We start from the raw sequence: 24,198 nt of genomic DNA, 5'->3' as shown, positions 1-24,198 counted from the left end.
TCGCTGTCGAAACTGTGGGCATGAGCTGTGTTTCGAAAAGTCGGGCAACTTAACCATCACGGCATAAATAGCACTAACTGCTGCCTGGTTAGCATCGAGCTGCACTGGTGTAATGACGTGATGCGAGCCCTTGTAGAGTTCTGCATCCTGTAGCGAGCGTGTAGATTTAGTGTGGATTTCACCTGGCCTGACAGCTATTGAACTAATATGCAAGCACATAACACTATTTAAGTACATTTTCGACATGTTGATGAGAATATCATAACCAAATAAGTTGTAAATGTCATCTTTAACACATACTGACACTACATGTTGCAGCGTAAAATGTATAGTCAATGACAAAATACACTAATATTGCATTATTTAGTAAAAACCTGCTCAAGTGAAAGATTCCTTCGAAAGGGATGCACGTGTCGACATTATACCGGTACGGCTGCGCTGTTATCATTGTCATTCAACATATTACTCACGTCGAGGGTCACCAAATGTGGAGACGTGATTCAGTACAAGACAGAAGTTGAGGATAAGTGGTATAAACCGTTTACTCTCCACTGAACAACAAGCAAAAACCAGATAGCAACAGTTGCTACAACAATCACATGACCCGGAAAAGGAAGTGGAACTTGGTGAATATCTTAACTCTACTGTGCATCACCACATAAGTAAATTAATCAAAACCCATCAAATACACAATCCCAAGTTAGTGGTTTATGAATTCTTGTTTGCGTCATCGCTAGTGCTAACATTCAGTGTCAAGACGTGATGTTGTTGTATATGCAGTACATTCATTAACTAGGGCTCGGAAGTCGTAACAAGTGCACATTTACCGCTTACTACTGTTTATCAACTTTTGGGGGCTTAATGCAAGTTAGCCTTCCAAACTGAAGTTGCATACTCACGTCACTGGTTGCAGAGTTAAGGCTTTATCAGTAAACATATGAGCAAAAGTCCTGTTTACATGCCTAAGTGTCTGTGGTTGCTGGTCTCACACAGGAAACCTGCAGAGAATGAATCATTAACTTCACAACAATCCGAAAGTCACAATATGTGTGGACTTGAAAGAGGCGCAACTTGTGAGTCTTAGCAGCTCTGTCACATCCTTGTCTTGTCACTTCCTCTGGAATACATCTTATACTTTTACACGCACACAAACACACACACACACACACACACAAAGTAGACATACACCTTCACCGTAATTACCTGAAATAATTTGTCCTTCATAAGTGGTGTTTATTTTTTTCACTTCTCAGACCCAATTAACTTACCTTCCTGTTATGAAGCCCACACACACACACGCACACATGCACACACCCATACACAAACCCACACACATGCAGAGAAGAACAGATTCACTTAGTAGTATCGACACTCAGCTTAGCATTAGGAGTGTGACTCTTCACTGGCTTCTCAAGTGATTGTAGTCCACCTACCAATGACTCTGATCTGTAACGCATACCAATTTGTTGCATCCTCATTCTTCATGATCACGCTACGTGGAAACATTTTGACTTAATAAGACAACTAAAATTCTGACAGTCACATGTTGTGATAGTACTTGCAGTTCCAGTAAAGTGATGGAGGTGTACTCCCATTATGGAGACAATTAACCATCAAATAATTATTATATTTGACATACACTCTACAAAAACATAAACTAATCAACTTTTTCTATGTACACAAATGCCTGTTTGTTTCAAATATTGGTCACATATTTGTGTAAATCTGTGTTAGTAAGCACTATTCCTTTGCCAAGATAATCTATCCACCTCGGTCCCGAATTGGGAATTCTTCTCGATTATTATACACATCCCAAATTAAGAAAACCTATGGATTTTAAATTTCCTACTAAAGATAGCTGATAGGTTGAAGTCAACAATTACATGCTACCTCAAGGTTGCAGTTTTTTTCTGTAGCAAAGTAAAAAAAAAAACAGCAAAGGGACACTGAACATACAGTACTTACTAGCGAGAAAGACATATTTAGAGATACCTCTTATAATTAACCAATAAAAAGCAAACTAAAAACATTAAAGCCAAATTAAGCATTTTTTTCACATTAAAATGGCTGAATGAACTAAAATACGTATTGTATATAAGGCATTCAGAAGACGCGTTCTAGGTTGCTGTGAATGACGTGTAAGTATTCTTCACTGCTCACGTCAACAACAGACTTTTATTGCAGGTTTGAATGATCTCACAGGCACAATAATCTCTCATAAAAATCCCTAATAACAACAAAGGCTACCGTTGCAGCCATAACCCACGGCAAGCTAAAACTCTGAACCCCCGATGTCACTTCCTGTCCGCCCGCTGCTTAGCTCAACAAGGAAACACATTTATAGCAACACACATGAGCACAAGTCTTATTTATGTCTTAAATGGCTTATTTACTCATTATGTGTACTATATTGGGTAATATTATGTGTACTATTGGGTAATATGAGTGTAAAGACGGCTATAGGAGTGCTGGTTCATGTCCAGAGAGCTGGACGTAGCTGGACTGTACGTAGAAGGTCGTAAACAGGTTTTCGATGTCGTAACTATGAACATATTCTATTTACGAATAAGGAATCCAACTTTGCGGAAATTTTGCTTATCACGGTCAGGACTGGAACCAATTAATCGAGATAATTGAGGGATTATCGTACTCCCAAATCTCGTAGAACTTGGTCTCAGTAGAATAGATCTTAACTGCAAAGGGGAGACAAACACATTTTTTTTGTATACTATAGGTTAACCTATTTTATATTCATTTTATTTTAAACTTTTAAACTTTTTAAGCGACTCCTCATTTATGTTGTTTGCTTCACAAACACAAGGAGGGGCGGAGAAAGCACTATAACTAGTCATATAGAATGGTAAGATGATGTGAGCAGGTGAGTCATTCGTGTATTTGAAAACCAGGTATCAAGGCGGCACTGTGTTCACTTTCCATGTGCGCGCACGGTCCACGTGCACACACCAACACACACAAGAACAGCTGATAGTCGGGTATATCTGACAACACTGTCATGTTTCGCTGTCTGACTCACCCTCCGGTCTCTCAGTCTCATCATGTTTCTTTCTGTTGAGTCACCGGGCTTTGGCTTATTTTCAGCCACACGGTTGCGTGCGAGGACTTGAAGCATGTGCGTGTTTGTGTGACTCTTGTGTTTTTGACCACCGAAGTGGATTGCCACTGACAGACAGCGCTGCCTCGTTGCCACTTCAGTGCTCACATTTGTTTTTCTGCATTCCTCCTACTCTGTTGTCTACAAGGAGGGAACTGTGCCGCCAAAGCAGTGAGCTTACCGGTTAAGTTACGTCTAGTCGCTATTCAGGCCTTAAGAATGCACTCTTACATGTTGTTTCAACACGCTTACTGTGACGTTGTACACTGAATTTAATTCATCAGCATATTGCAAGTACAATATGTCAAGTAACACTGACATACACATTATTTCCTAGCAACTTTAAAATAATTCAGGGTGTACCCTGCCTCTCGCCCAAAGGTCAGTTGGGATAGGCTCCAGCATACCCCCGCGACGCTAGTAAGGACAAGCGGCGTCGAAAATGGATGAATTGATGGAACTTTACCTGCTCTCAGTTTTATTCAATGACAATTTTACTCATGTACCAATAATGCTTTTAATAAAGGGCAATTAAAAATGCCATAATTAAGAATACATTTTTTTGCATTGTGGAGTTTTTCTTTTTTTCTTTTTTTTTTTATTCCCAATTAAAAATGTCACAGATGAGCTTGGGCCCATCCCCGCTGAGTTTGTGCGAGAGGCGGGTAATCTGCGGACTGGTCACTGACAACATGAAATAAGTACTTAAGTACTTTTAAAAAAGACATACTGATTCTGACCAGATTCTTCTCCCAGTGGTTTATGGATCATATTTATGGCTGTCAACCCCCCCCCCCCAAAAAAAAAAAAAAAACAAAAAAACAAAAAAACAAAAGCCTCCTCTTAAAGCGAGTGGATCATACATTTGCTTCACGTAAGATTTTCATCATTTATCCGGTGCACTGATCCAATCCATAACTGCCCGGGTCAGAACAGCACACAACTAAAGGCATGATGAATGATTTGCTGCAGGCATGTCAATAAAGGTTTGAGTGCAAAGAGACGGTCTGGCAAGACGGTTGCTGCATGCACACGTTCACTATGATTACATGCTCTAAAAAAACCTGAATTATTGCAGAAATTTGGTTGAACCCAGCTTTTTAAAATGCATGTAAACACCTTAATTGGATTGTGTTAGACTTTTTTAGGACGGGATTGAGACATTAGAACAATGCAAGTGGAAACCAGATCCCTCTTACGTGTATCAGTCGATCATTGTGGGGCTTTCTATGCATGTGCCAGTCCCTGTGGAGGACAAATGGCACAGACTTTACAACATTTAATTCACAGCAGAAGTAGAAGATGACGCCAGAGGGAGTGGGACTGTTTACACCAACAAGGAGGCTATCATACTACAGACACTGAAATATGTGATTATTTTTTAAGTGTATGGATACAATAAAAGCCTACCTGTTTATTAAGTGGCAGAGCATTTTAGAAGAATCCAGTTTTAATACGTAAAATGACACCTAAACACATCCCGGGTGGCTAGAAACATATCAAACAGGCGTATTGTAACACCACAACGTATTTTTGGTGTTCAATTTAAATGGACTGAAAATACTATATTTAAATTTTGTTCGTCTGCTTTAAGTAGACACCAACAACGGTGGCAGATAACGTAAAAATGAAGCATACTCCGATCGATCAGCCACCGATCGATATTGACTGATTTACGTGAAAAAGCCAATAAATGCCTTTCAATCACCTCGGGGTGGTACTATTGTAGCATGCAGACTGTAGAGGAGCGTTTCTTTCACAATGCGCAGGCGTACCAAACCCAAAACAAACATGTCTGCCGTGTGGAACTTATCTGCCATTTGTGAGAGTGATATGCATTTTCCAACCTGCAAAACATGCCACTTGCCCGGGATAGCGCGTTAAAAAGCTTGAATTTAATACAGCATTTGAAGAGCAAACATTTGATGGAGTATGGTGAGTTTTCGAGGCTCACGATGTGATCATCAGTCAAACGGCAGCTAATGTAGCCAACGCTGGATAACACGCCAAAGCCTCCTTCCAGAAGGCGGATCATCCTCTGTAAATTTCACGAGTGATATATGTTCGCTTGAAAAAGTAAGTAAAATATGTTTTTGTTTAAATGAAGGTGATTTTATGGTTCCCGTTTTCATATCATATAGGCCAGGGGTCACCAACGTTTTTCCTTGTGAGAGCAACTTTTACGAAATGAAAATGGCCAAGAGCTACTCATTTTTGTAACATTTATTTTCAGAGCTTATTTTAAACCCAAACAAAGCAAATATGCTTGTTTTACCAGAACATGAACAAAATGCTGGTGTCCACAACTCACATTTTGTATTTCAGAATGCATTTCTTTGTACTGTTCTTTCATTATTAACTGAAAACCTGAATGAAAAGCAAGCATTTTTTGTCCCCCCTGGCTGTCAGGCGACCTTGGAATTGTCCTAAGTTGTCCCTCTTATACGGCACCCTTGGACAGTAGCACTCATCATAAATCAATAAAAAATGTAGACTTAATCTGTGTGATCGGTATCGGCCGATTTTACTCACTCATGGTATCGGAATTGGCAGCATAAAATCCTGATCGGAGCATCCCTAATCAAAATATTTCTCCACTCTAAATAAAGTACAAATATACAAATATAACAGGTACAACCGTCTACCTAATGAAATCTATTTAGTGAAGCAAGAACGGTATTCCCATAGACAACAATTCAGGCAGCTTTGCTGACAATGAAACCAAGAATTCAATTATTTGTTGAAAGTTTGTTCTTTAAATAGTTGGTCAAAGCAAGCCATCACTGTTTATTTAATCCACTCCAGTCCTGTGTAGCATAGCATCAGCAATTGCATCCAAAACGCATTGATACTGTACTTTCAAGCCAAATGCTTTTGTAAAGGTGTTTCTTCATAGCAGTCTTCAGTGAAATGAACGAGAATGAGGCAGTGGTCCATTTCTCTCTTGTCTGTGTACTTGCTTCGTTCATTATCACTTGAACATTGTGAACAGCCAGCGGCAACACAACGTTTTGGCATGACTACTGTTTTGATGAAAAATATACCGAAGTCGACGAGCTCCTGAAGGCTTTGTTTACCAGGCGTTAGCTGGGAGCTGCGCCTTTGCCGACGTCACCTGGGAAACACCCCATTTCTAAGGAGTTGAGGCCAAAATGACACCCGACATGTACAAAAATGTATTTTTTACGAATTTAACGTAGAACATAATTACAAACAATATAGAACATCTTTAAGCAAAGTTGAAAAGTCATGCCTGTGACCCTTTAAAGCAGATGCCATTTAATACCTTTTTAAAAAGTGACCGACCGCACACTAGAGCTGTATTTGACCACCTGGCTTCTACCAGTCACATCTCTTTGCATGTAGCATTCTCTTCCTCGTCCATGAGAAACATACACAGCTGAAATGACCACAGAGACCAAGCTATTTTGGGATTCTGACTGTTTAAGTGCATGTAAACTTAGCCTTTGTCTGTCTGGCCATCGGTCGTTCTCAGTGACCATTGCATTGTATGTGTGTGCGTGTGCGTTTGTTTGTGTGTGTGTGTGTGTGTGATTTCAGAAAGCTTGTCCAAGCTTAATGAAGTATGTGTTTCTCTGCATGTGTGCCCAACTTAAATTGAACTGCAGATCTGCTCAGGCCATTTCATTAAATGATAAAGTTTACTGATGACTCCAGTGGGATCATTATTTATGTGGCTCCCCCTTTCTACCCTTGATCTTTACAAATGACCCAATGCACACAAGCACAGAGGTTATTGTGCTCTGCAGGTTCCCGGACAAATGGCTTGTGTTCCCTGTGAGCAACTAGCCACAGCCAGCAAGTCTTCACCGCCTGTGAATCATTTGTTTGCATAAGTAAGACATGCATTGATTTGTCTTCCAAAGTTATGATGGCTACAAGGTGAAGATAAATAGCTTTCAGTCATCTGAAGTGTGTGTTTCTTGCATGTGTTAATGCTTACGTAGTGCATCTTTTAATGCTCCAGTGCCTATTGTGCTGGAGAGTAGCTAGGTGGGAAAAATCATTCCACCATCCATTCTCTAAAATTGCAAACCAGATTGAGAAAAAGCAAATAGGAGTAAATAATGTGGGGTAATTGCAGGCAGGGGAACCTTATTGATGGTTTGCAGGCTGTTCTCTTCACCAATCACTTTGCTGTCACCCCTCAACTCTTGTCTATGTGCTCTGGATAGCATTAACCTCTTCTTCATACTTGAGTTCCTGAATCATTTTACATCAAAATGAATACACCTGCCAACTTGTCTTTTTTTTATGTTCACTTATCATTGCAGCTGTAGTGGCAACAAGAAACTGTTAACACTCTTGTACAGACCACTTGAGTTAATAGAATATGTATCTACCCTAAGCAGCAGTAGTAAATCAAGCCAACATGCTCTTGTGCATCTCGCTCTGCATGGAAATGAAAAACACTCACAATCTGAACTACTTATACATTTGCACTTTACATTCAAATAGAAAGTTTAAGCACTTCAAATACATGGCCACTGCCACTTAAGAGTGACTGCTTGCAATATTAGCTCTTTTGAGCTACTTACCCTGTCATTGTTTTGTTGGTTCATTGCACACTGCTGAATGTTCAGTAAATGAATCTATACAAGTTGAAATGGTAGTTGAATAATTTTGCATGGAACGGTGTTATTATTGTACACTAGGGATGCTCCGATCGATCAGGCATCGATCAGTATTGGCTAGGGCTGGACGATATACAGTAGACCAAAATTCACATCCCACATCCCCATATATTTGTGTTGAATATAGATATACGATATATATGCCGATATTTTTAGACAGAGTCAAATATGCATGCAAAGTTGTTTCATTCAAATAAAAAAACCTTATAGAAAAATAGCCGCTAAAATCAAATAGTCCATTATCTTTTTGAAATAAATATAGAAAAAAGTAAAATATAATCACCAATCTTCTTTATAACAGATGTTCGCTGAGCTGAAGTGTACCAAAAGCCCTCTTTACAGCCACCGTTCAAGCTTAGGTTGTTTGATTTTTGTATGTATTGCACTGAAAAGGTGAACCAAGTAATTCCATCAATACTCTGCCTTCAGTGTGTGGTATTATCAAAACCATAAAAGAGCAGGGGTGACTCTTGTGTAAATGTCCAGTCTACCAGGACCGCAGTTAAGCTCCCGCTGGTCATTAACTTCTCCTGCCCTGTTGTGTTTAAAGCGATTACTCCCGACCAACAAGACTTAAGGGTGGAAAAAGTCTGAATCCGGGTGGTCGTTGTGGTCATTTCCCAACTTCACTGGGTTCTGCATAAAAGCATAAAAGCAGCTGCAATTCCAGAGCTGTAGACTTAAAGGTGCTGTCTTTTCTTGGCTCCAAATTACACTTTTTTCACCTAAAAAATACGTATAAGAAAACTACCAAAGGCTAGCATGTTACCAATAGTGGGTTCAAAGAACAGATTGTACAAAAAAAATGCACATATTCTTCACAATTACGAGTTAAACGGAATGACAGTGGTCGTTCAAAAAGGGGAGTGGCGTTGATGGCTGTCACTCATGGCTCATGCACAGGCACATGACCGTAGTGTGCACGCACGTACACAGACGCTATTGCCAATTAGCAGTCATGGCTGAGCAGGAATAAGGTGGGATATAGTACGCTTGAATGCTAGTGCCTCCATCGCAGTACCTGACCATAACAGACAGCACCTTTTAATACGTACAAACCCATGGTCCTCATGACTTCCAGGAACTTGACAACTGTTTATTTGAGCTTCTGAAAGTATTTGAGGCAGCATTTAATAGTCTGCATTAAGCATATGACACATGCTTTTCTCTGTGTGCATGGTTTTGTTTAATCTCTGTAGATCACGGAAAATGAAGACACAAATGACCTTTAAAGTCTGCCGCTGTGTATACCGTGTGATGTAGAAAGACGAATGCTGATAGGCTATGTTTCCATTTTAGGACTGTTTCTCAGGGCTCTAAAGGTTGCATTCTTTTTGCAAGACATCTGTAGTAGAGATGATACCAAGTTTATTTTTAATGTGTTGTAACCATGGCCTAGTAACAGAGAGGGATTGGAACTGCAAGCATTATATACCAGTAATCTAAATCAAATGTTGGCATCCCCATTAAAATACTAAAAGTGTACAGGTATTTTTTTGAAAAACAGCTCTGATGACCAATAAAAAAACAAGTTTCAATGAGGCAGGATTACCTCGTACTGTGCTGTAGGTGGGTTAGTGTGAGCTCCTTTTCTGTGACATGCTGCAAACGATCATAACACACCTGAGCTAACTTGTAAACGTGGCATCCATTGTGTGGGCCTTGTTGTTTCTACTCTTCACTTTCAACACAGTAACACATCAAACCTTATCAGCCACCTGAAACACCATTATTGCAACAACGCCCAGGGCTTGTTCCTACCGCCACGGTGTTTGAAAAGTGCAAAAAAGTTTGTCTGAGACAAACTGAGGGCTGAAGCGATCTGTGATTTCATCAAGGAAATGACAGTACTGGATGACCACCCCGGACCAGCCCGGACCAGCCCCCCCAAGGGATTTGCAAGCAAATCCCTTGGAGACACAGTTTGTACCAAGCTGCTATTATTTTTTCAGTTGTTTTTTTCTTTGTAGTATTGATGTCATGACATTTGGTAGGGACAAATCTATTGGTAGTTTGTCGGATCCAACTTTGTCTTTGATAGCAAACTTTGTTTGGTATCAGCTTGAAAAAAATATATTGTGCATCACTACTTATATTATATACTATTATACTTATATTACTTATAATATTCTGGAACTCAAGTCTGCACAGCAAATCTCCCTAAACTCCCTCTTCTTTCGATGTCCACCTCCTGCATCACAGTAGCCCACAGTGCCACACATTACCATTTCAAGAAAAAAAAAAAAACACACACAGTGCAGCACAGATGGGTAGCATGGTCTCTTCTCAACACATGAATAGGTAAATATTTACCTTCCCAGATTGTCTCTTCCGCTCTCATCCTCCATCCCATTCTTTGCCATACCTGCGTGGCACCCTCATTTTTTTTTGTTGTTTTTTTGGTCACCTTCTTTTCTCCCAGTGGTCCATCTTTATCTTATCATGGGGTGCCCGCCCACAGGCATCTGTTGGGTAAACATGCTTACATCCACGTGCACACAGTTTGAATATATGATGAAGAGGGTGACTGAGTAAATGGAAAGGAATACACACACAAGGGCCTCAGCAAACAAAGACTTGATAATAAATGTGCAGAAGACAATGGTATGTTTTTATGAGGCTTAATTCAGCCTATTGAGGCAGATGGGGAGTGACTGTGTGATTAAGGTTTTAATTAAAAGACTGTCATCTCCTATGAACAGATTCTAGTGTATATGCAAGCTCAGACTGGATGCACATATTTGTAGCACAATATTAAATATCTGTTAAACTACCCAATTATGCCTCTTGATTTGTGGACTTATTGCGAAGACATTAAGAAATGCTCACTGCGTCTTTTTCAGTTCTATCTTGGACTATAATTGTATCCCACCTGGGGCGAACCTGGAATACTATGGGTTCACAATTGATTGGAACACAGGTCACAGTGTTGTTTGGATGCCGTTCAAATTGTATGTCTTGGTAGCGGTATTTGAACTCTCGATATGGGCCAAATATACAGCAAATGGGTCAGAATATTAGATACAGCAATGATTATAATTCCCTCCCTTGATAGATGTTCACCTCTCTCTGTTTCTGTTTCTCTCTGTCTCGCGCTCCATCTCTTTATCGCCTTTCTTCACACCAGACATTAATCCCTGCAGTCAGTCCTTTTGGGCTCATTCTCAGTTTGCCATCTTTATCTCTTATTTTCCATAAGCATATGCATCACTGACATTGCAGTACAGAAATGGCAAAGCATTTTAAAAAGCCAATGCACAGCCAAGTCATCCACTATTAAAATGAAGTTCAAATCACAGTGACAAAGTTTATTCTCGTGTTCCAAGTTCTTTTGCCTGCTTTGCATTTTTTAAAAATAACCCCGTGTTGACTTAATTGAAAGCAAGTGGAAGCTGCAAGCTCATCTGGAGTGTGTCCTCATTTCCCCCCCCACACCCCCGTTTCTTCTACACAAGGTTTTGAAAGGTGAACAATAACAAGATGTGTTCCTTTCTGTCTCATTTTAACAAGGAGCGTATCAATGCGGCCTTCGTTCATTAGGATCCCACATCACACCTCTATCACCCTTAGATCTCAGAGAGACAGAGGTGTCAAAATGACAGTGTGTTGTGTGTGTATGCTTTTTGCTTTTTTTTTTTTTTTTTTTACTCGCAGCCTCCACCTCCAGCTAATCCACCAAAGTCGATTTCCACTTATTTTTTGCAGTATTTTGTCTCCCTGTGCTGCTTTACACCTTGGCCTGATTTGTACATTTTTGTCCAGCTCTGGTATGAATGTTCTTAGCAAATAAATAAATAAACCACTCGCTGTCAAATACGCTCATACACCCACCCGCACCACCAAAGGCTACATACGACAAATTAAACAAGCGCCTTGGAGATTCAAAAACAGTTATCTTTCCAGGCCAGGGAAATATGCATGTTTATTCACTTTGCTAATTTTATTTACCTCCCCTCCCACTGAATAGAATGGCTTGAAGGAACATGCTCATACACTCTAGCGACAAGACCATTAAATAGGAATAAAAAGTGACAATTTATTATTTATTTATGTGTGCTGACTTTTTTTGAAAGATGTATGCATTTGTATCCCATGAGCTTCACGTAATCTACAATGTGACTGATACAAGATATAGGATTATTGTTTTCCCAGTAATTAATTAAAGACTTTTTCAAACGTCCTTACCAAAAATCTGCAGATTTCCGTGGCTGTGAATGCTGAGTTGTGAATGTGAAGGGATCCACTGTAATATGATCACCCATTGTAAATATATGCTCTTTTCATTTCTTTTTCCCTCCCTTGTAATAGTTATCAGTAAAATCAGCGAGGTCAAGGATGTTTGTCCCCACAGGCCAGTGGTTAATATTAATGACCATCAGCCAATTGGAACCTATCAATAGGTCAGGGGTTATCAGCAGGTTGCAGATGCAGGAAGTTAATCTAATTAAAGATGCATCATGTTGTCGATTGCAGATACATTTCACTCGTAATGTCTTTTTCTAGCTGCCTGTGTTTCTTGTCTTAATGCGAGTGATAAATATCAAAGATTGAATCACTTCCTTGCTTTTATTTCTGAACCTACTGAAGATGTTGCCATATGTAAGTGCAGAGTTTATAAAGTGTAGAACACAGTGTTGCTGTAATCAATGGTTTGTTTTTATTCAGACTGATTGCCAATCAATCAATTGTGTAATGGGTACTGTTCAGTCTCTGTCTGCAAATAAATATATATTCAAATTGAGGAACCCGAAAAACCAACTTGTTACTCATGTATTGGACTTTTCTGAATTTTGTTTCTCCTATTGCTAATTTTGCTTTTTTTTCTAGTAATGGACGGCTAGTTTAGCCATCAGGCATAAAGACAAATTCCTCAGGGATTTGGCCTAATCATTAAAATTGTATTGCAACACGTGAAAACAGCATACATTAAAATTGTAATGTCAAGTATGCACTCTAGAGAGGCACTGCTGACCCAGACTTGCCAATACAAACAAAATAGACAGAACAAACCAATTCATTTATCCCAGTTTCCCACTGGCTATGATTAATCCAATGAGCAACCAAATCAATATTCAATAGCAAACAATTGGCAAAAGGATTTCAAATTGGGTTTTGATTGGCTGAATTAGTCCATGGGGAATAGCTGTGGCCTTCTGTAAAGCTACAGAGCTTTATCTAGTTTTACAGCAGTGGGAAAATATTGGTTAATCGCAAACCTCTCATTTATTATTATTTTTTTTTTCCATAGAAAATTGATTAAGCAGTGGTCGTTTTGTCACTGTGGATCTGTCGTAATTATATCACAAGTTGTCTTATTCTGCAATGGTTATTTTTTTCAGATGTTATTACAGTTTATTGTTGATGGAGCCAAACAGAAATATGAACGCTGCCCTGTACTGTATATTCTACTTCCTGCCTCAAAATCTGTATTCTAGTTTGTCCATAAATTTTTTAACCGGGTTAAGATTAGGTGTCTTATGTTGTCACCAAGCAACATGCTGAGTGGATTAAGATTGAGCTAAGAGATCTAGCTAAACTCCCAGTGATTCATTGTTGATTGGGAGGTGTGCTCCAACGCGGGTAGAATGCCTCATTTCGGTCAAATGATTGTTCTGAGCAAAATAAAAAAAAAATCATCTTGATGCTATTGTTTTGTAGTGCGTGTTTATTTCAAACAGCAAAAAGTCCTGGTCAGCCTATCTATTGTATGCCACTGTCATTAATTTAAACGTGTTGTTAAAGTGGCATTGTCACACACTCTTCTCCTCTTTGTCTCTCTCTCAGGGTCCCAGGTGTAACAATTGCGACAGATATCATCTGCGGCTTCCCTGGCGAGACGCAGGAAGACTTCAGAGAAACTACAGACCTGGTGAAATGTTATCGATTCCCCAGTCTCTTCATCAATCAGTTCTACCCCAGACCAGGGACACCGGCGGCCAAGATGGAACAAGTGCCGGCACATGTGGTAAGCGCACCCCTGTTATTCTGTTTTTACCACTGCGATGTTCCCAATTTGGTGTTTGCCTTTTGTCTCATTTTAGTATTATAATATATGTGCGATATCCTGTGATGATATGCTTTCTGCAGGTTATACACAAATTAACTTCGCTGATTTCAAATCTTAACGGATGTCATCAGTCGTGTAGTGCACATGGTTATACGATTTGCGATTGGCCGACCCGACTGATCGTACGACCGTCAGTTGAATGTCTGGCGTGTGAGAAATGTGGCCGCTTGCCACAATCATCTTCCACATTGGAGAGGTGTTCAAAACTCAGCTTCGAAAAACGGCCTACTAAAGTAGACGTAAAGGAATCCCTCGCCACATTGGGGTTCGAATTTCGCAGCTTCACTTGATGAGTTTTTCAAACAAATAGAAATTAATAAATCATGCTGTTTTGTGGTTGAATATGGCCTAATAGTAAATACGAAATCCATATTTAAGCAAATTGCACATATTTTTGCCTAAATTAAGCATTTCCAAGCAAAATGGCAAAATGAACTAAAATACAAATATAAGGAATTGAGAAGACATATTGATATTGTGAATGTAGTACAGTAATCCCTAGTTTATCACGGTTCATTGGTTCCAGACTCGACCGCGATAAGTGAATTTCCGCGAAATAGAATTTCTTCTGTATAAATGGAATATTTTCATAGTTTGAACATAGAAAACCTGTTTACAATCTTCTGAATACGGTTTTTACAGCCCTTTGGGCATGAAATAACACCCTTATAGTCACCTTTACACATATTACCCAGATATAAAAACAGAACATGAGACAGACATAAATAAGACGTAACATAGACTCACGTTATCATTGGCAGCGTACTCCCTGCGGTGGCTATTGTCTTATCAATGTAACGTAACTGACACCTAGTGACCAACAGCTGTCGGCAACAACTCACGCCTGTCACATGCAGTCTCCACACTGCTAAACGCACTCGCACTAAAAACACTCACTTCCAGGCCCAGCCCCACAACATGCCACAGATATTACTCTACAACGCGTCTTCTGAATACCTTACCTTACCTTTATTTAGCCATTTGTATGCCTGACAGTGCTTAATTTAGGCCAAGTTTATGTAGAATTTTGTTAAATATGCATATTTTTGACTAATAGGCCATAGTCAGCCACAAAACTGATTGTATTAATTTTTTTGTTTTGAAAAACCGTGATGGAGTGAAACCGTGAAAACTGAGGTGGTGAAGGACGACTGTATTCTACATTGGTCACTAGGTGTCAGTAATTGTTCGGTGAGACAAGCACCAGACTTGTTTGCCGAAGCAGAAGGCTTGTATTGCAGGTTTAAATGATCTCACAACAGGCACAACAATAACATCATATGGATCATAATCATTATCATAACAATCAGACGGTCTAGTACTGTTGTGGCAATAGTCCAGCTAAAACGCACTTCTGAACCCCAAGTGTTGCTTCCTGTCCACTCATGTGGCACACATTTACTGCTACACACATGAGCACAAGTTTTGCTGATGTCTTAAATGGCTTATTTTCTGTGATTATAACGACTATATGCGGTAATATGAACGTGAAGGTGACTCTAGGGGTTTTTATTTCATGTCTAGAGGGGTTTAATAATGTTAATAACCATATTTAGAAGATCAAAACAGGTTTTCTATGTGGAAATATTCCATTTATTAAGGGATTACTGTACACTATTAAGAGCGGCATGTTGCTTTTCTGTTAGCAATGTTTTTAGCATTAGCATTTAGAGCCCACAGGTGACATGCCGACTTGAGGTATTTTGTCAGTCAACGGTTTCAAACGGTTTTACGTCTTCTGAGTCTCAGCAATTCTGATTCACTTTCTGTGTTTATCATGTATGGGGTTGCCATATTCTAAAAAGAAATAAAAGGGACAGAAAAGGATAAAAAAAAGAGATAGATAATCATGTTGATATTCAAATAAGATTGATCAAATCTGACACAATCAACGATCATTTACAAATAATCATGGACATTCAATTGCTGGTGCAAGAGACCCAGTGAAAAAGAACATCAAGAAATCAGGACTGCCATTAATAGCACAGCACAACCTGACTGGCAATAACTCAAATCCTACCAAATTAAAAACTCAGTTTTAATCCAACTTTAATCCAAACCACAAGTGCATTGAAGTTTGTAATGTGAGGAGTGATGTGTGCTTATTTCAGGTAAGATGTTCCTGCGTCTGTGCATAGAAAGATATTAGAATTACACACTTCAATTTGCATGTGTGGGTTAAGAGGAAACACATGCCTGCCTCTTGTCATGCGAAAATCCAAAAATCCTGCTCCAGTTCTGTCGTGCCTCTGTAACTTCCATGCTTCTAATATTGCTAATCCTGAAAGCTATCAAAAGACAAACTGCACTCATATATAGTTGTTATTTGAAAGCACCAAGTATTAATGTGTAAATGTCTTACTGTACGTGTTACAGCCTTCTTGTGAGTTCCACGTAGAAACTACCTGCCTGGGATTTACTTTGGATTAGCAGATGTTCTGACTGGAGGTGACAGGACGAGACATCTGTCAGTCAAGCAACTATCCAAAAACCTGCTCGCAGCTTTTATAAATTGGAATGTTTTTTTGCCACAAAGAAACCCGTTCGAGGTGTTAGAGGTCATACAAAAAAATGTCAATAAATGCATTTCAGAAGACATTGCCTTTGAGTGCAGCACAAGTTAGATGGTTCTGAAGATCTTTCGCTCTCCTTCTCTCCTTGGAGACACTTACCGTACAGTAAAGATGCATTACCTCAAGGCCTTGACATTTAATTTGGTATCATCTTGAAGTAACTTCAAAGAACTACAACAGTGTTTTTATACAGTGCTTGGTGGTGAGTATGAAGCCATTAATCTGTCTATCCCCGGGTTGGTAACCTAAGTGCGCCGCATAATTCATCAGGTTTCATGTGGAACTTAACCATGGGCGCACAATGTATTTGCTTATTTTCCCACGGAAGCTCTTCTTTTCTTTGACCTTTCTTCTCGAGTGTGACCTCTTATACAGCACCTTCCATGTTATGTTCAGATTTTCCTTGCATTTACACCCTCTCACTCTTTACCATCAAAGTGTTGACACATCTCTTTCATGTGGGGTGTCTTCATAAGTCATTCCCTTTGTCCCCCCCGCACTCGATTCTCCGAGGAGAAGCTGAGTGCGTCTTAGAGGGATCAATCCCAAGGCAACCGCACAGCTGCTCCGCTTCTTATCTTTTTCTGCTCGCTTTTCTTTCTCTCGAATCTGTCTCATCCGACTCTTATTGTCAGGGTGGAATGTAAGCAGGCATCTTTTCAAACCATCCTTCCACAAGCACCGCTTTGAAAGTTAGACAGTGGAAAAATGCAAGAGCTTGTAGAAACTGTTTATAACAAATGTAACTTTTCCCTGACTTTATTTTAATAGTTTGTTTCTTTGACAAACTTTTCATGAGCAAATGACTAATAATTAAATGTGTACTCCTACTCCTAATATGCATTTCTTCTGCGATTAATTTTACAGTATGGACAGTCATCCGTCACCACTTCGCACTTTGAATTTTGCGGTTTCATTCTGATCATGTTTTTTTTTTTTTTTTTAATACTTAGTAGTCAAAAATATGCATGTTTAAGCATTTTACATGTATGTATTTTATATGTTTATATTCATACAAATGAACTAACACATTTAAGGCATTCAAAGACGATGAAATGGATCAGCCTTGATCGCCGGAACAACAGGCTTTTAGTGCAGGTTTGAATGATCTCACAACAGGTACAATAACCCCTAATAAAAACACAGGATACTTTAAGGCCGTTACCCATGGAAAACGGAAAGTCAATGCTGAATCCCCGACGCTACTTCCTGTCTGCCTCTCTTTCAGGTCACTTAAAGAACACATTTATATTACCACATACAAGTCTTTATGTCTTACATGGCTTGTTTACTTTTTATTTCTTCTACTGCATGTATATTGAGTAATATGAGTGTAAAGGTGACTATATAGGTGTTATTTCATGTCTGGAGGGCTCTAATATTAAAAAGTACATTTAGAAGTTTGTAAACAAGTTTTCTATGCTCTAACTACAAAAGTATTCTGTTTATAAATAAGAAATCCTACTTTGCCAAAATTCACTTATCACGGTTTGGATCTGGAACCAATTGACCACGATAAACGAGGGATGACTGTACTGAAAAGTGACTATGCAGAATTAGATCACTTTGATCAAGCAGCCAAGGGCTGATCTACTAGGCCAGTGGTTCAAGCCAACCGACTAATTAGTAAAGTAAAGACAACACACGAGAACTGGAGATGGCCCATCTATGAGGAGGTTCAGGTGCTTTGCGGTAAATTATTGCCTCAGCCCTACTGGCAACATGGCAGTTCATGTATGTAGCTTTACTGTTAAAGACATGCATTTGTCCACACATGTCCCTGAGACAGTGTGCAGCTCAAACAAGCTCTATTGTGTACTTTATCCACTTTTTAAATGTACACTGGAACTCTGCACTTGTCTAGTGTGTGATGTATCAGATACAGCAATGTACCATTAGGAGGACACAAGCGTGAGGACCACTAGCATAGCTACAGTGTGTGAGCTGACTTTGCAGTCATATTTTAACAGCAACATCATGTTAGGTCTGTCCGCTCAAGAAAAACAAAATGCTGTAACATGCACTTCACACGCCTGTAGCTGATTGATGTATAGCTGGCAGAGCACCAGGGTCAGATGTGTAGCCTATATAGCCTATATATATATATATATATATATATATATATATATATATATATATATATATGTATATATATATATATATATATATATATATATATATATATATATATATATATATATATATATATATATATATATGTATATGTATATATATATATATATATATATATATATATATATATATATACACACACACACACACACAGTCAAACCTGTCTTAGCGGCCACCTGCCTATGGCGGCCACTGAAAAATCACCCCGCAGAGAATTTACGTGTTATAGACCCTTTGTATAGCAGTCACCTGTCTAACGCGGCCAGCGGCCACCCATTTTGTATCCGTTGGTCAATATCTGACCGCATATAGCGGCCAAAATGCCGACTCAAGCAGAAGCTTCATGCACGAAAAAGTTTTGTTTTTTAAGCAATGAAGCCGTCGTGTGTAGACTTTAATTACTGAGTCCTAGCTCAGTCACAATCATTCACAAGATCCACACAAACTGTCAATTGTTCGACATTATAAAAAGCCGTCTTCTTTGGAGCTTGTTGCAGACAGTGACACCGTTTATTTCCTGGTGTGAGACAATGTGCTCTGGTCAATACTGTAATGCCCCTTGTTGTAGGGAAGGAGAGACTCACGTCGCCGATGCACTTTAATCGCTTTATTAACAGCGGTTTATTAACCTAGTAGTTCTTTACAACTTTTATCCGCACTCCCACAGTGCCCTCTACTGGTCAACATGTAACAGTATAATTATATGTATCTGCAAACACAAGATACAAGATACAAGAGAGTTTCATTGTCATGTGCATAGTAAAACAGCTTCTCCCACAGCAAGCTTCTAATCACAGACATGTTAATATGTGCGCGCACAAATTAAAAATGGCCGCCAACCTGTCTATAACGGCCACCTGCCTATAATGTATCGGCCACTTTTGCCGTTTCCCTTTGGTGGCCACTATAGACAGGTTTGACTGTGAATGTGTGTGTGTATATATATATATATATATATTTGTTTTTATTTATTTTATTTTTTTTTACACAAAGATGTTGTCCACAGAGTGCTGTGCACAAAACTGACCTTATTAGTGTTTCTTCTTTGAAAAGTGGAGCACAAGTGAGGGAGATGATTTTTCTCGTGTGGTGCTCATAAACAAGATCTCAAGGCTCATTACTTGGATACAATCATTAAAAAGTCAATTTTGCACAATATGGGTTGGACCTCGTGAAAAATAATAAATACATCAAACTAAATCAAAACTACGACAAAGGGCCAATCAGTGATCTAAATATGGATATGGAAAAAATGGAGTAATGTGGAGTAATTCTACTAGTTACCTTCATATGATTTATATGAGATTTGGGGTAAATCTCAGTCCAGGCCAATTAAAATGTATGTAACATTTAACATTTGTATTTATTGTTTACTTCCATGAGGTCGCTTCCCGATGTTCACAGTCATATAGTAAATAGTAAATAGAGAGTCAAAGATATATCTGATCTAGACAGCTAATCGAAACCGGGCAGTTAGACTCGTAGTGTTAATCCAGCCTATGTGACAAGAGTGAAAACATGGTGTTACAGTTCATAGTAGCTTTACACCTGCTTCAGTGGGCAAAGCTGTAGAAGTGCATTACATCATCAGTCAGCATGCACCTGTTCTTACACATTACACACGCATGCACGTACACACACACTTTGGTGGCAGCTCAGCGACGTCTGGGCCATGTAGGGTCAGTCATTAATAAAGTGGACCAGATGGTTTGTCTGGGAACACAACTGTGCAGAATAGCCAGGGGAGGGATGGATGGAGAAGTAGATGGAGTAGTGAGCGGAGAGGCAGGCTAAGAGGAGTAAGTATAAAAGAAGTTGGGAATAGAATGAAAAGAATCCCTAAAAATGGGCAAGGACCCAGTGGGGCCTGGAGTGGCACTGTGCTTTTAAAAAATGCTCACCTGAAATGTTTGTTAATGTGTAGAATGTTTAAGATGATATCTTATAGATAGATAAAAATTAGTCATATTGCTATTTGTAGTACAGCAGATCCCCGCTTTTGATGTGGCTTACCATTTGGGACCACCAGCAAATGGAGAAAAACTGTGCATAAACTGTGCTTGTCTATTTTTGACACACGACTCTTAAGACTTGACGAAAAAAACATATCAGTGAAGCATAAACAGCATGTAAAAATTGTGGGCTTTGTAACCGTGGTACATGTATGCTGTACATTTCACCTGTATCATCACGTATTTATAAATTATCTTATGGTAGTGGTAAATGGTCTTTCACTTGTATAGTGCTTTTCCACCTCCAAGGCACTCAAAGCGCTTTAGCACATTTCCCTACTGGTGACGCAGCATCAGGAGCAACTTGGGATTCAGTATCTTGCCCAAGGATACTTCAACATGATCACGGAGGACGGCGGATCAAACCCGCAACCTTCAGGTTGGGAGACGACCACTATACGACCTGAGCTATGCCGCCCAGGTGGCAAAAATGAAAAAAAATAAAATAAATAAAGAATAAAAATATAGATGTGCTTACCCCATCTATTATAACAGACAGCCTTGCACAGTATATATGCAAAAAATACATTGTTGGTTGACATTTGGTATGGTGGGTGGTATGGTATGGTCAATAAGATGTGCTTTCTGCAGAAATAATAGCCTACTTTGAAGGGGCAAATTATATATCTATATAAATTATATATTAATTTCATTTTTGACCAACAATCCGCAAATGTACGGCGCCGTGAATGCTGAATCGTGAATGTGCGGGCATCCGCTGTACTTGGTTTCTCAGGAAAATCAATCACGGCCACCTTGTGCAAAATACATAATCAGAACGACTCTAAATAAAAATGGAAAAACTTTAGATAAGAACTCCTTAAAAAAAGTAATTTTCCATTTCTGCAAACGTGTAGCGTTGAGTAAGAATCTGCCACATGTTTGCACTGCAAAAAAGAACTCAAAAGAGCTCAAGTGTGATTTAGTCTTAGTCAATACACTGTTTTGTTTAACATCAACAACACATAAAGAGGCAACCGGTGATCAACCCATGCAACCGCCAGAGGCTGATCTATTAGGACAGTGGTCCAAGCCAACCCACTAATTAGTGAAGTAAAGAAAACACACGAGAGCTGGAGATGGTCCAGCTGTGAGGAGGTCCAGGTGCTTTGTGGTATCTGTAAATTATTGCCTATTGTAGTCTGTGATGTATGAGAGAAAGCCGCATGGAGGGCAGAGCCGAAGCAGATGGAAGGAAAATAAGACCACAGGGATGGAGGGAGAGACGGGTGCATGTAGAGAATATAAGGATGTGAATGCTATTAGCTTGGATCTCCATAATCATCCCCAGGTGACCGGAACTTAGCCTTGATAAATGGACTTGCTGAATTGTGTCTGTGTGTGGGGGGGTGGTGTGTGAGGCTGTTTGAATGCAAGAAAGAGTTTTGAGTGAGCAGCTGCTGAAGCGAGTGAGGATGGGAAAAAAGTGATGCTGAAAGAGATTAGTTGCTCTGGTGGGACCGCATTTTTAATTTCCCTAGATTGTAATTGGTTAAGGACTCCATTACCCATGAGGCATCGGTGCAGCTGCCGTCAAAGTAAAACAGCTGGCCAGCTACTGGTAGCACCATTTTCGAGTGTTGCTATCATTCATCTACCCCAGCATGCACATGAAAACACATGCAGGTCTGTCCCAAATGCAAACTCTTCCTCTTTAACACATATCATGGGAGACAATAATACTTTGACTAGAGGCAACAGGCATTAAGTGTGAGGTGATGCTTAAGTTGCTGTCTGGGGCCAGGTAGAGCTTGCACATGATTAATGATGTGACTGCATAAATCATTGAAGGGAGGGATCATTGAAGTGTTTCTCACCACCTTTTGTTGTATATTTTTGATATGAGATTTCCAACTCATTTTTCGTCTATTATGATCCCCAGAAATGTATTTTCTTTCACTCTTTCAATGTCCACTCCGTCTATTTGTATCTGATCGTACATATCCTTTCTGCTATTTCCAAATAGCATTATTCTAGTTTTACTTAAGTTCAAGTACAATCTGTTTTTATCAAACAATGTCTTTAATATGACCATTTCATCCTTGACCTTTTTAATTAGTACTTCTGTGCTTTTCCCCAGAACAAAAGGCAGCGGTATCATCCGCAAATAATGCCAACTTTAAGTCCTTTGTCACTTTACAAATGTCGTTGATATACAAATTGAACAGTTTTGGTCCCAATATTGACCCCAGGGGTACTCCACACGTGATATTTAAACTTGCAGATGTGTATTCTCCGAGCTTTATTTTGTTGTTAAAATATTGTGATCAATTGTATCGAAGGCTTTTGTGAGATGCATGAATACTGCAACTGCACACTTTCTGTGTTCTATAACATTAGTAATTTCCTCCGTGATTTCAATCAGTGCCATAGAAGTTGAAATGTTAGCTCTGTATCCGTATTGACTACCTGCTAGTGATTCATTGTTATTAATACATTTGTCCAACCTGTTATTAAATAGCTTCTCGATAATAAAAAAATCAGGGTAATAAGGAAACTGGTCGGTAATTTGTAAATTGATGTTTATCTCCATTTTTTTTAAAATTGGAACCACTTTAGCTGTTTTCATTTTTTTGCTTTAAAATTTTTGAAAATGTCAGTGATTTCCTTTTTAGTTACATCAGTGAGAAACATGGAATTGAGATTCATATCTACGTTTTCCTTCCATTCGTCCATTGTCCAGAGTTTTAGAATTTCTTCTTCCAGTTTTGGTCCAATATTTACTAAATAATTGTTAAACGTTTTAACTACCTCATTCATATCATCCTCATTAGTGTTTCCAATCACATCAAAAGATTTTTTTCCACATGGCTATACCTCTAGAAATCTTGTACAGCCAATCTTTCCGATATATGTTTTTAGGAATCCAAACTTCTTAAAACACCATCACCCAACTGTAGATACAGACTTGAAAGAGAAGCAAATTTATAGCAGATACTGTACACCAATCAACAAGGCTTTATTATCAACCAAGTGTGTTATGGTGGCGAAAAAAATAACTAACAATGAAAACGAATCCAAATGATGTAAATTAGGAAAAAACAAAACAATAATGTTTCTCAATGTCTAATATCTTAAGAAATATTATCTTGAAATGTGTATGCTGTAATCCCAACCAAGTTTCAATCAACCATGTCATTTTAAATGCAAAATCCGATAGTAACGTGTTCATAAATTTCCAGTTGCACTCAAAACAATACGATATACAAGGGTGGGCCAAAAATAGGGTTACAGTTACTTCATTATCTGTTTCACCTTAACAGTGAAGTAACTTTAACCCTACTTTTGGCCGCCCCTATGTATTTAAAAACGTACAAACTTTCAATAGGTGACCAAAAAAAAATTAGGTTTGTTTATAATAATGGATATGTTGCGCCATTTAAATTGTTTTTTTTTGTTGTTGTTGGTTTACTACTGCAATTTTTTAAAACTTTGCAAAAAAATGTATAATGAGGCTTGAATGTTTTGAGTGTGACTGTATATCTCTGTCAGAACTTTCCAGATTAATTTGTAACTTGTGTGGTTTTTATTTCCTTTCGTTGGATCCAGAGAACATTTTTGATCTTGACAAAACTTTGCTACCTCGTTGCTATTAAGGATTACCCTCACTAGATTCACAAGTGACTTGGGTATGTTTAGCCTTGGC

At 38.9% G+C, this 24,198-nt stretch overlaps 1 protein-coding gene across 1 annotated transcript in view; it reads left to right on the top strand.

Moving 5' to 3' along the window:
- Positions 1-24,198, top strand: part of cdkal1 (CDK5 regulatory subunit associated protein 1-like 1) — a 301,229-nt gene that overhangs the window by 194,260 nt on the left and 82,771 nt on the right. The window contains exon 11 of the mRNA XM_054782535.1: positions 13,552-13,732. Coding sequence (XP_054638510.1) covers positions 13,552-13,732 — 181 coding nt within the window. The remainder of the gene's footprint in view (positions 1-13,551; positions 13,733-24,198) is intronic.

This window comes from Dunckerocampus dactyliophorus, chromosome 7 (genome assembly GCF_027744805.1).
Source record: "Dunckerocampus dactyliophorus isolate RoL2022-P2 chromosome 7, RoL_Ddac_1.1, whole genome shotgun sequence".
NCBI classification, from domain to species: Eukaryota; Metazoa; Chordata; class Actinopteri; order Syngnathiformes; family Syngnathidae; genus Dunckerocampus; species Dunckerocampus dactyliophorus.
Note: the sequence above shows the minus strand (reverse complement) of the source record. Positions and strands in the feature narration are given on the sequence as shown.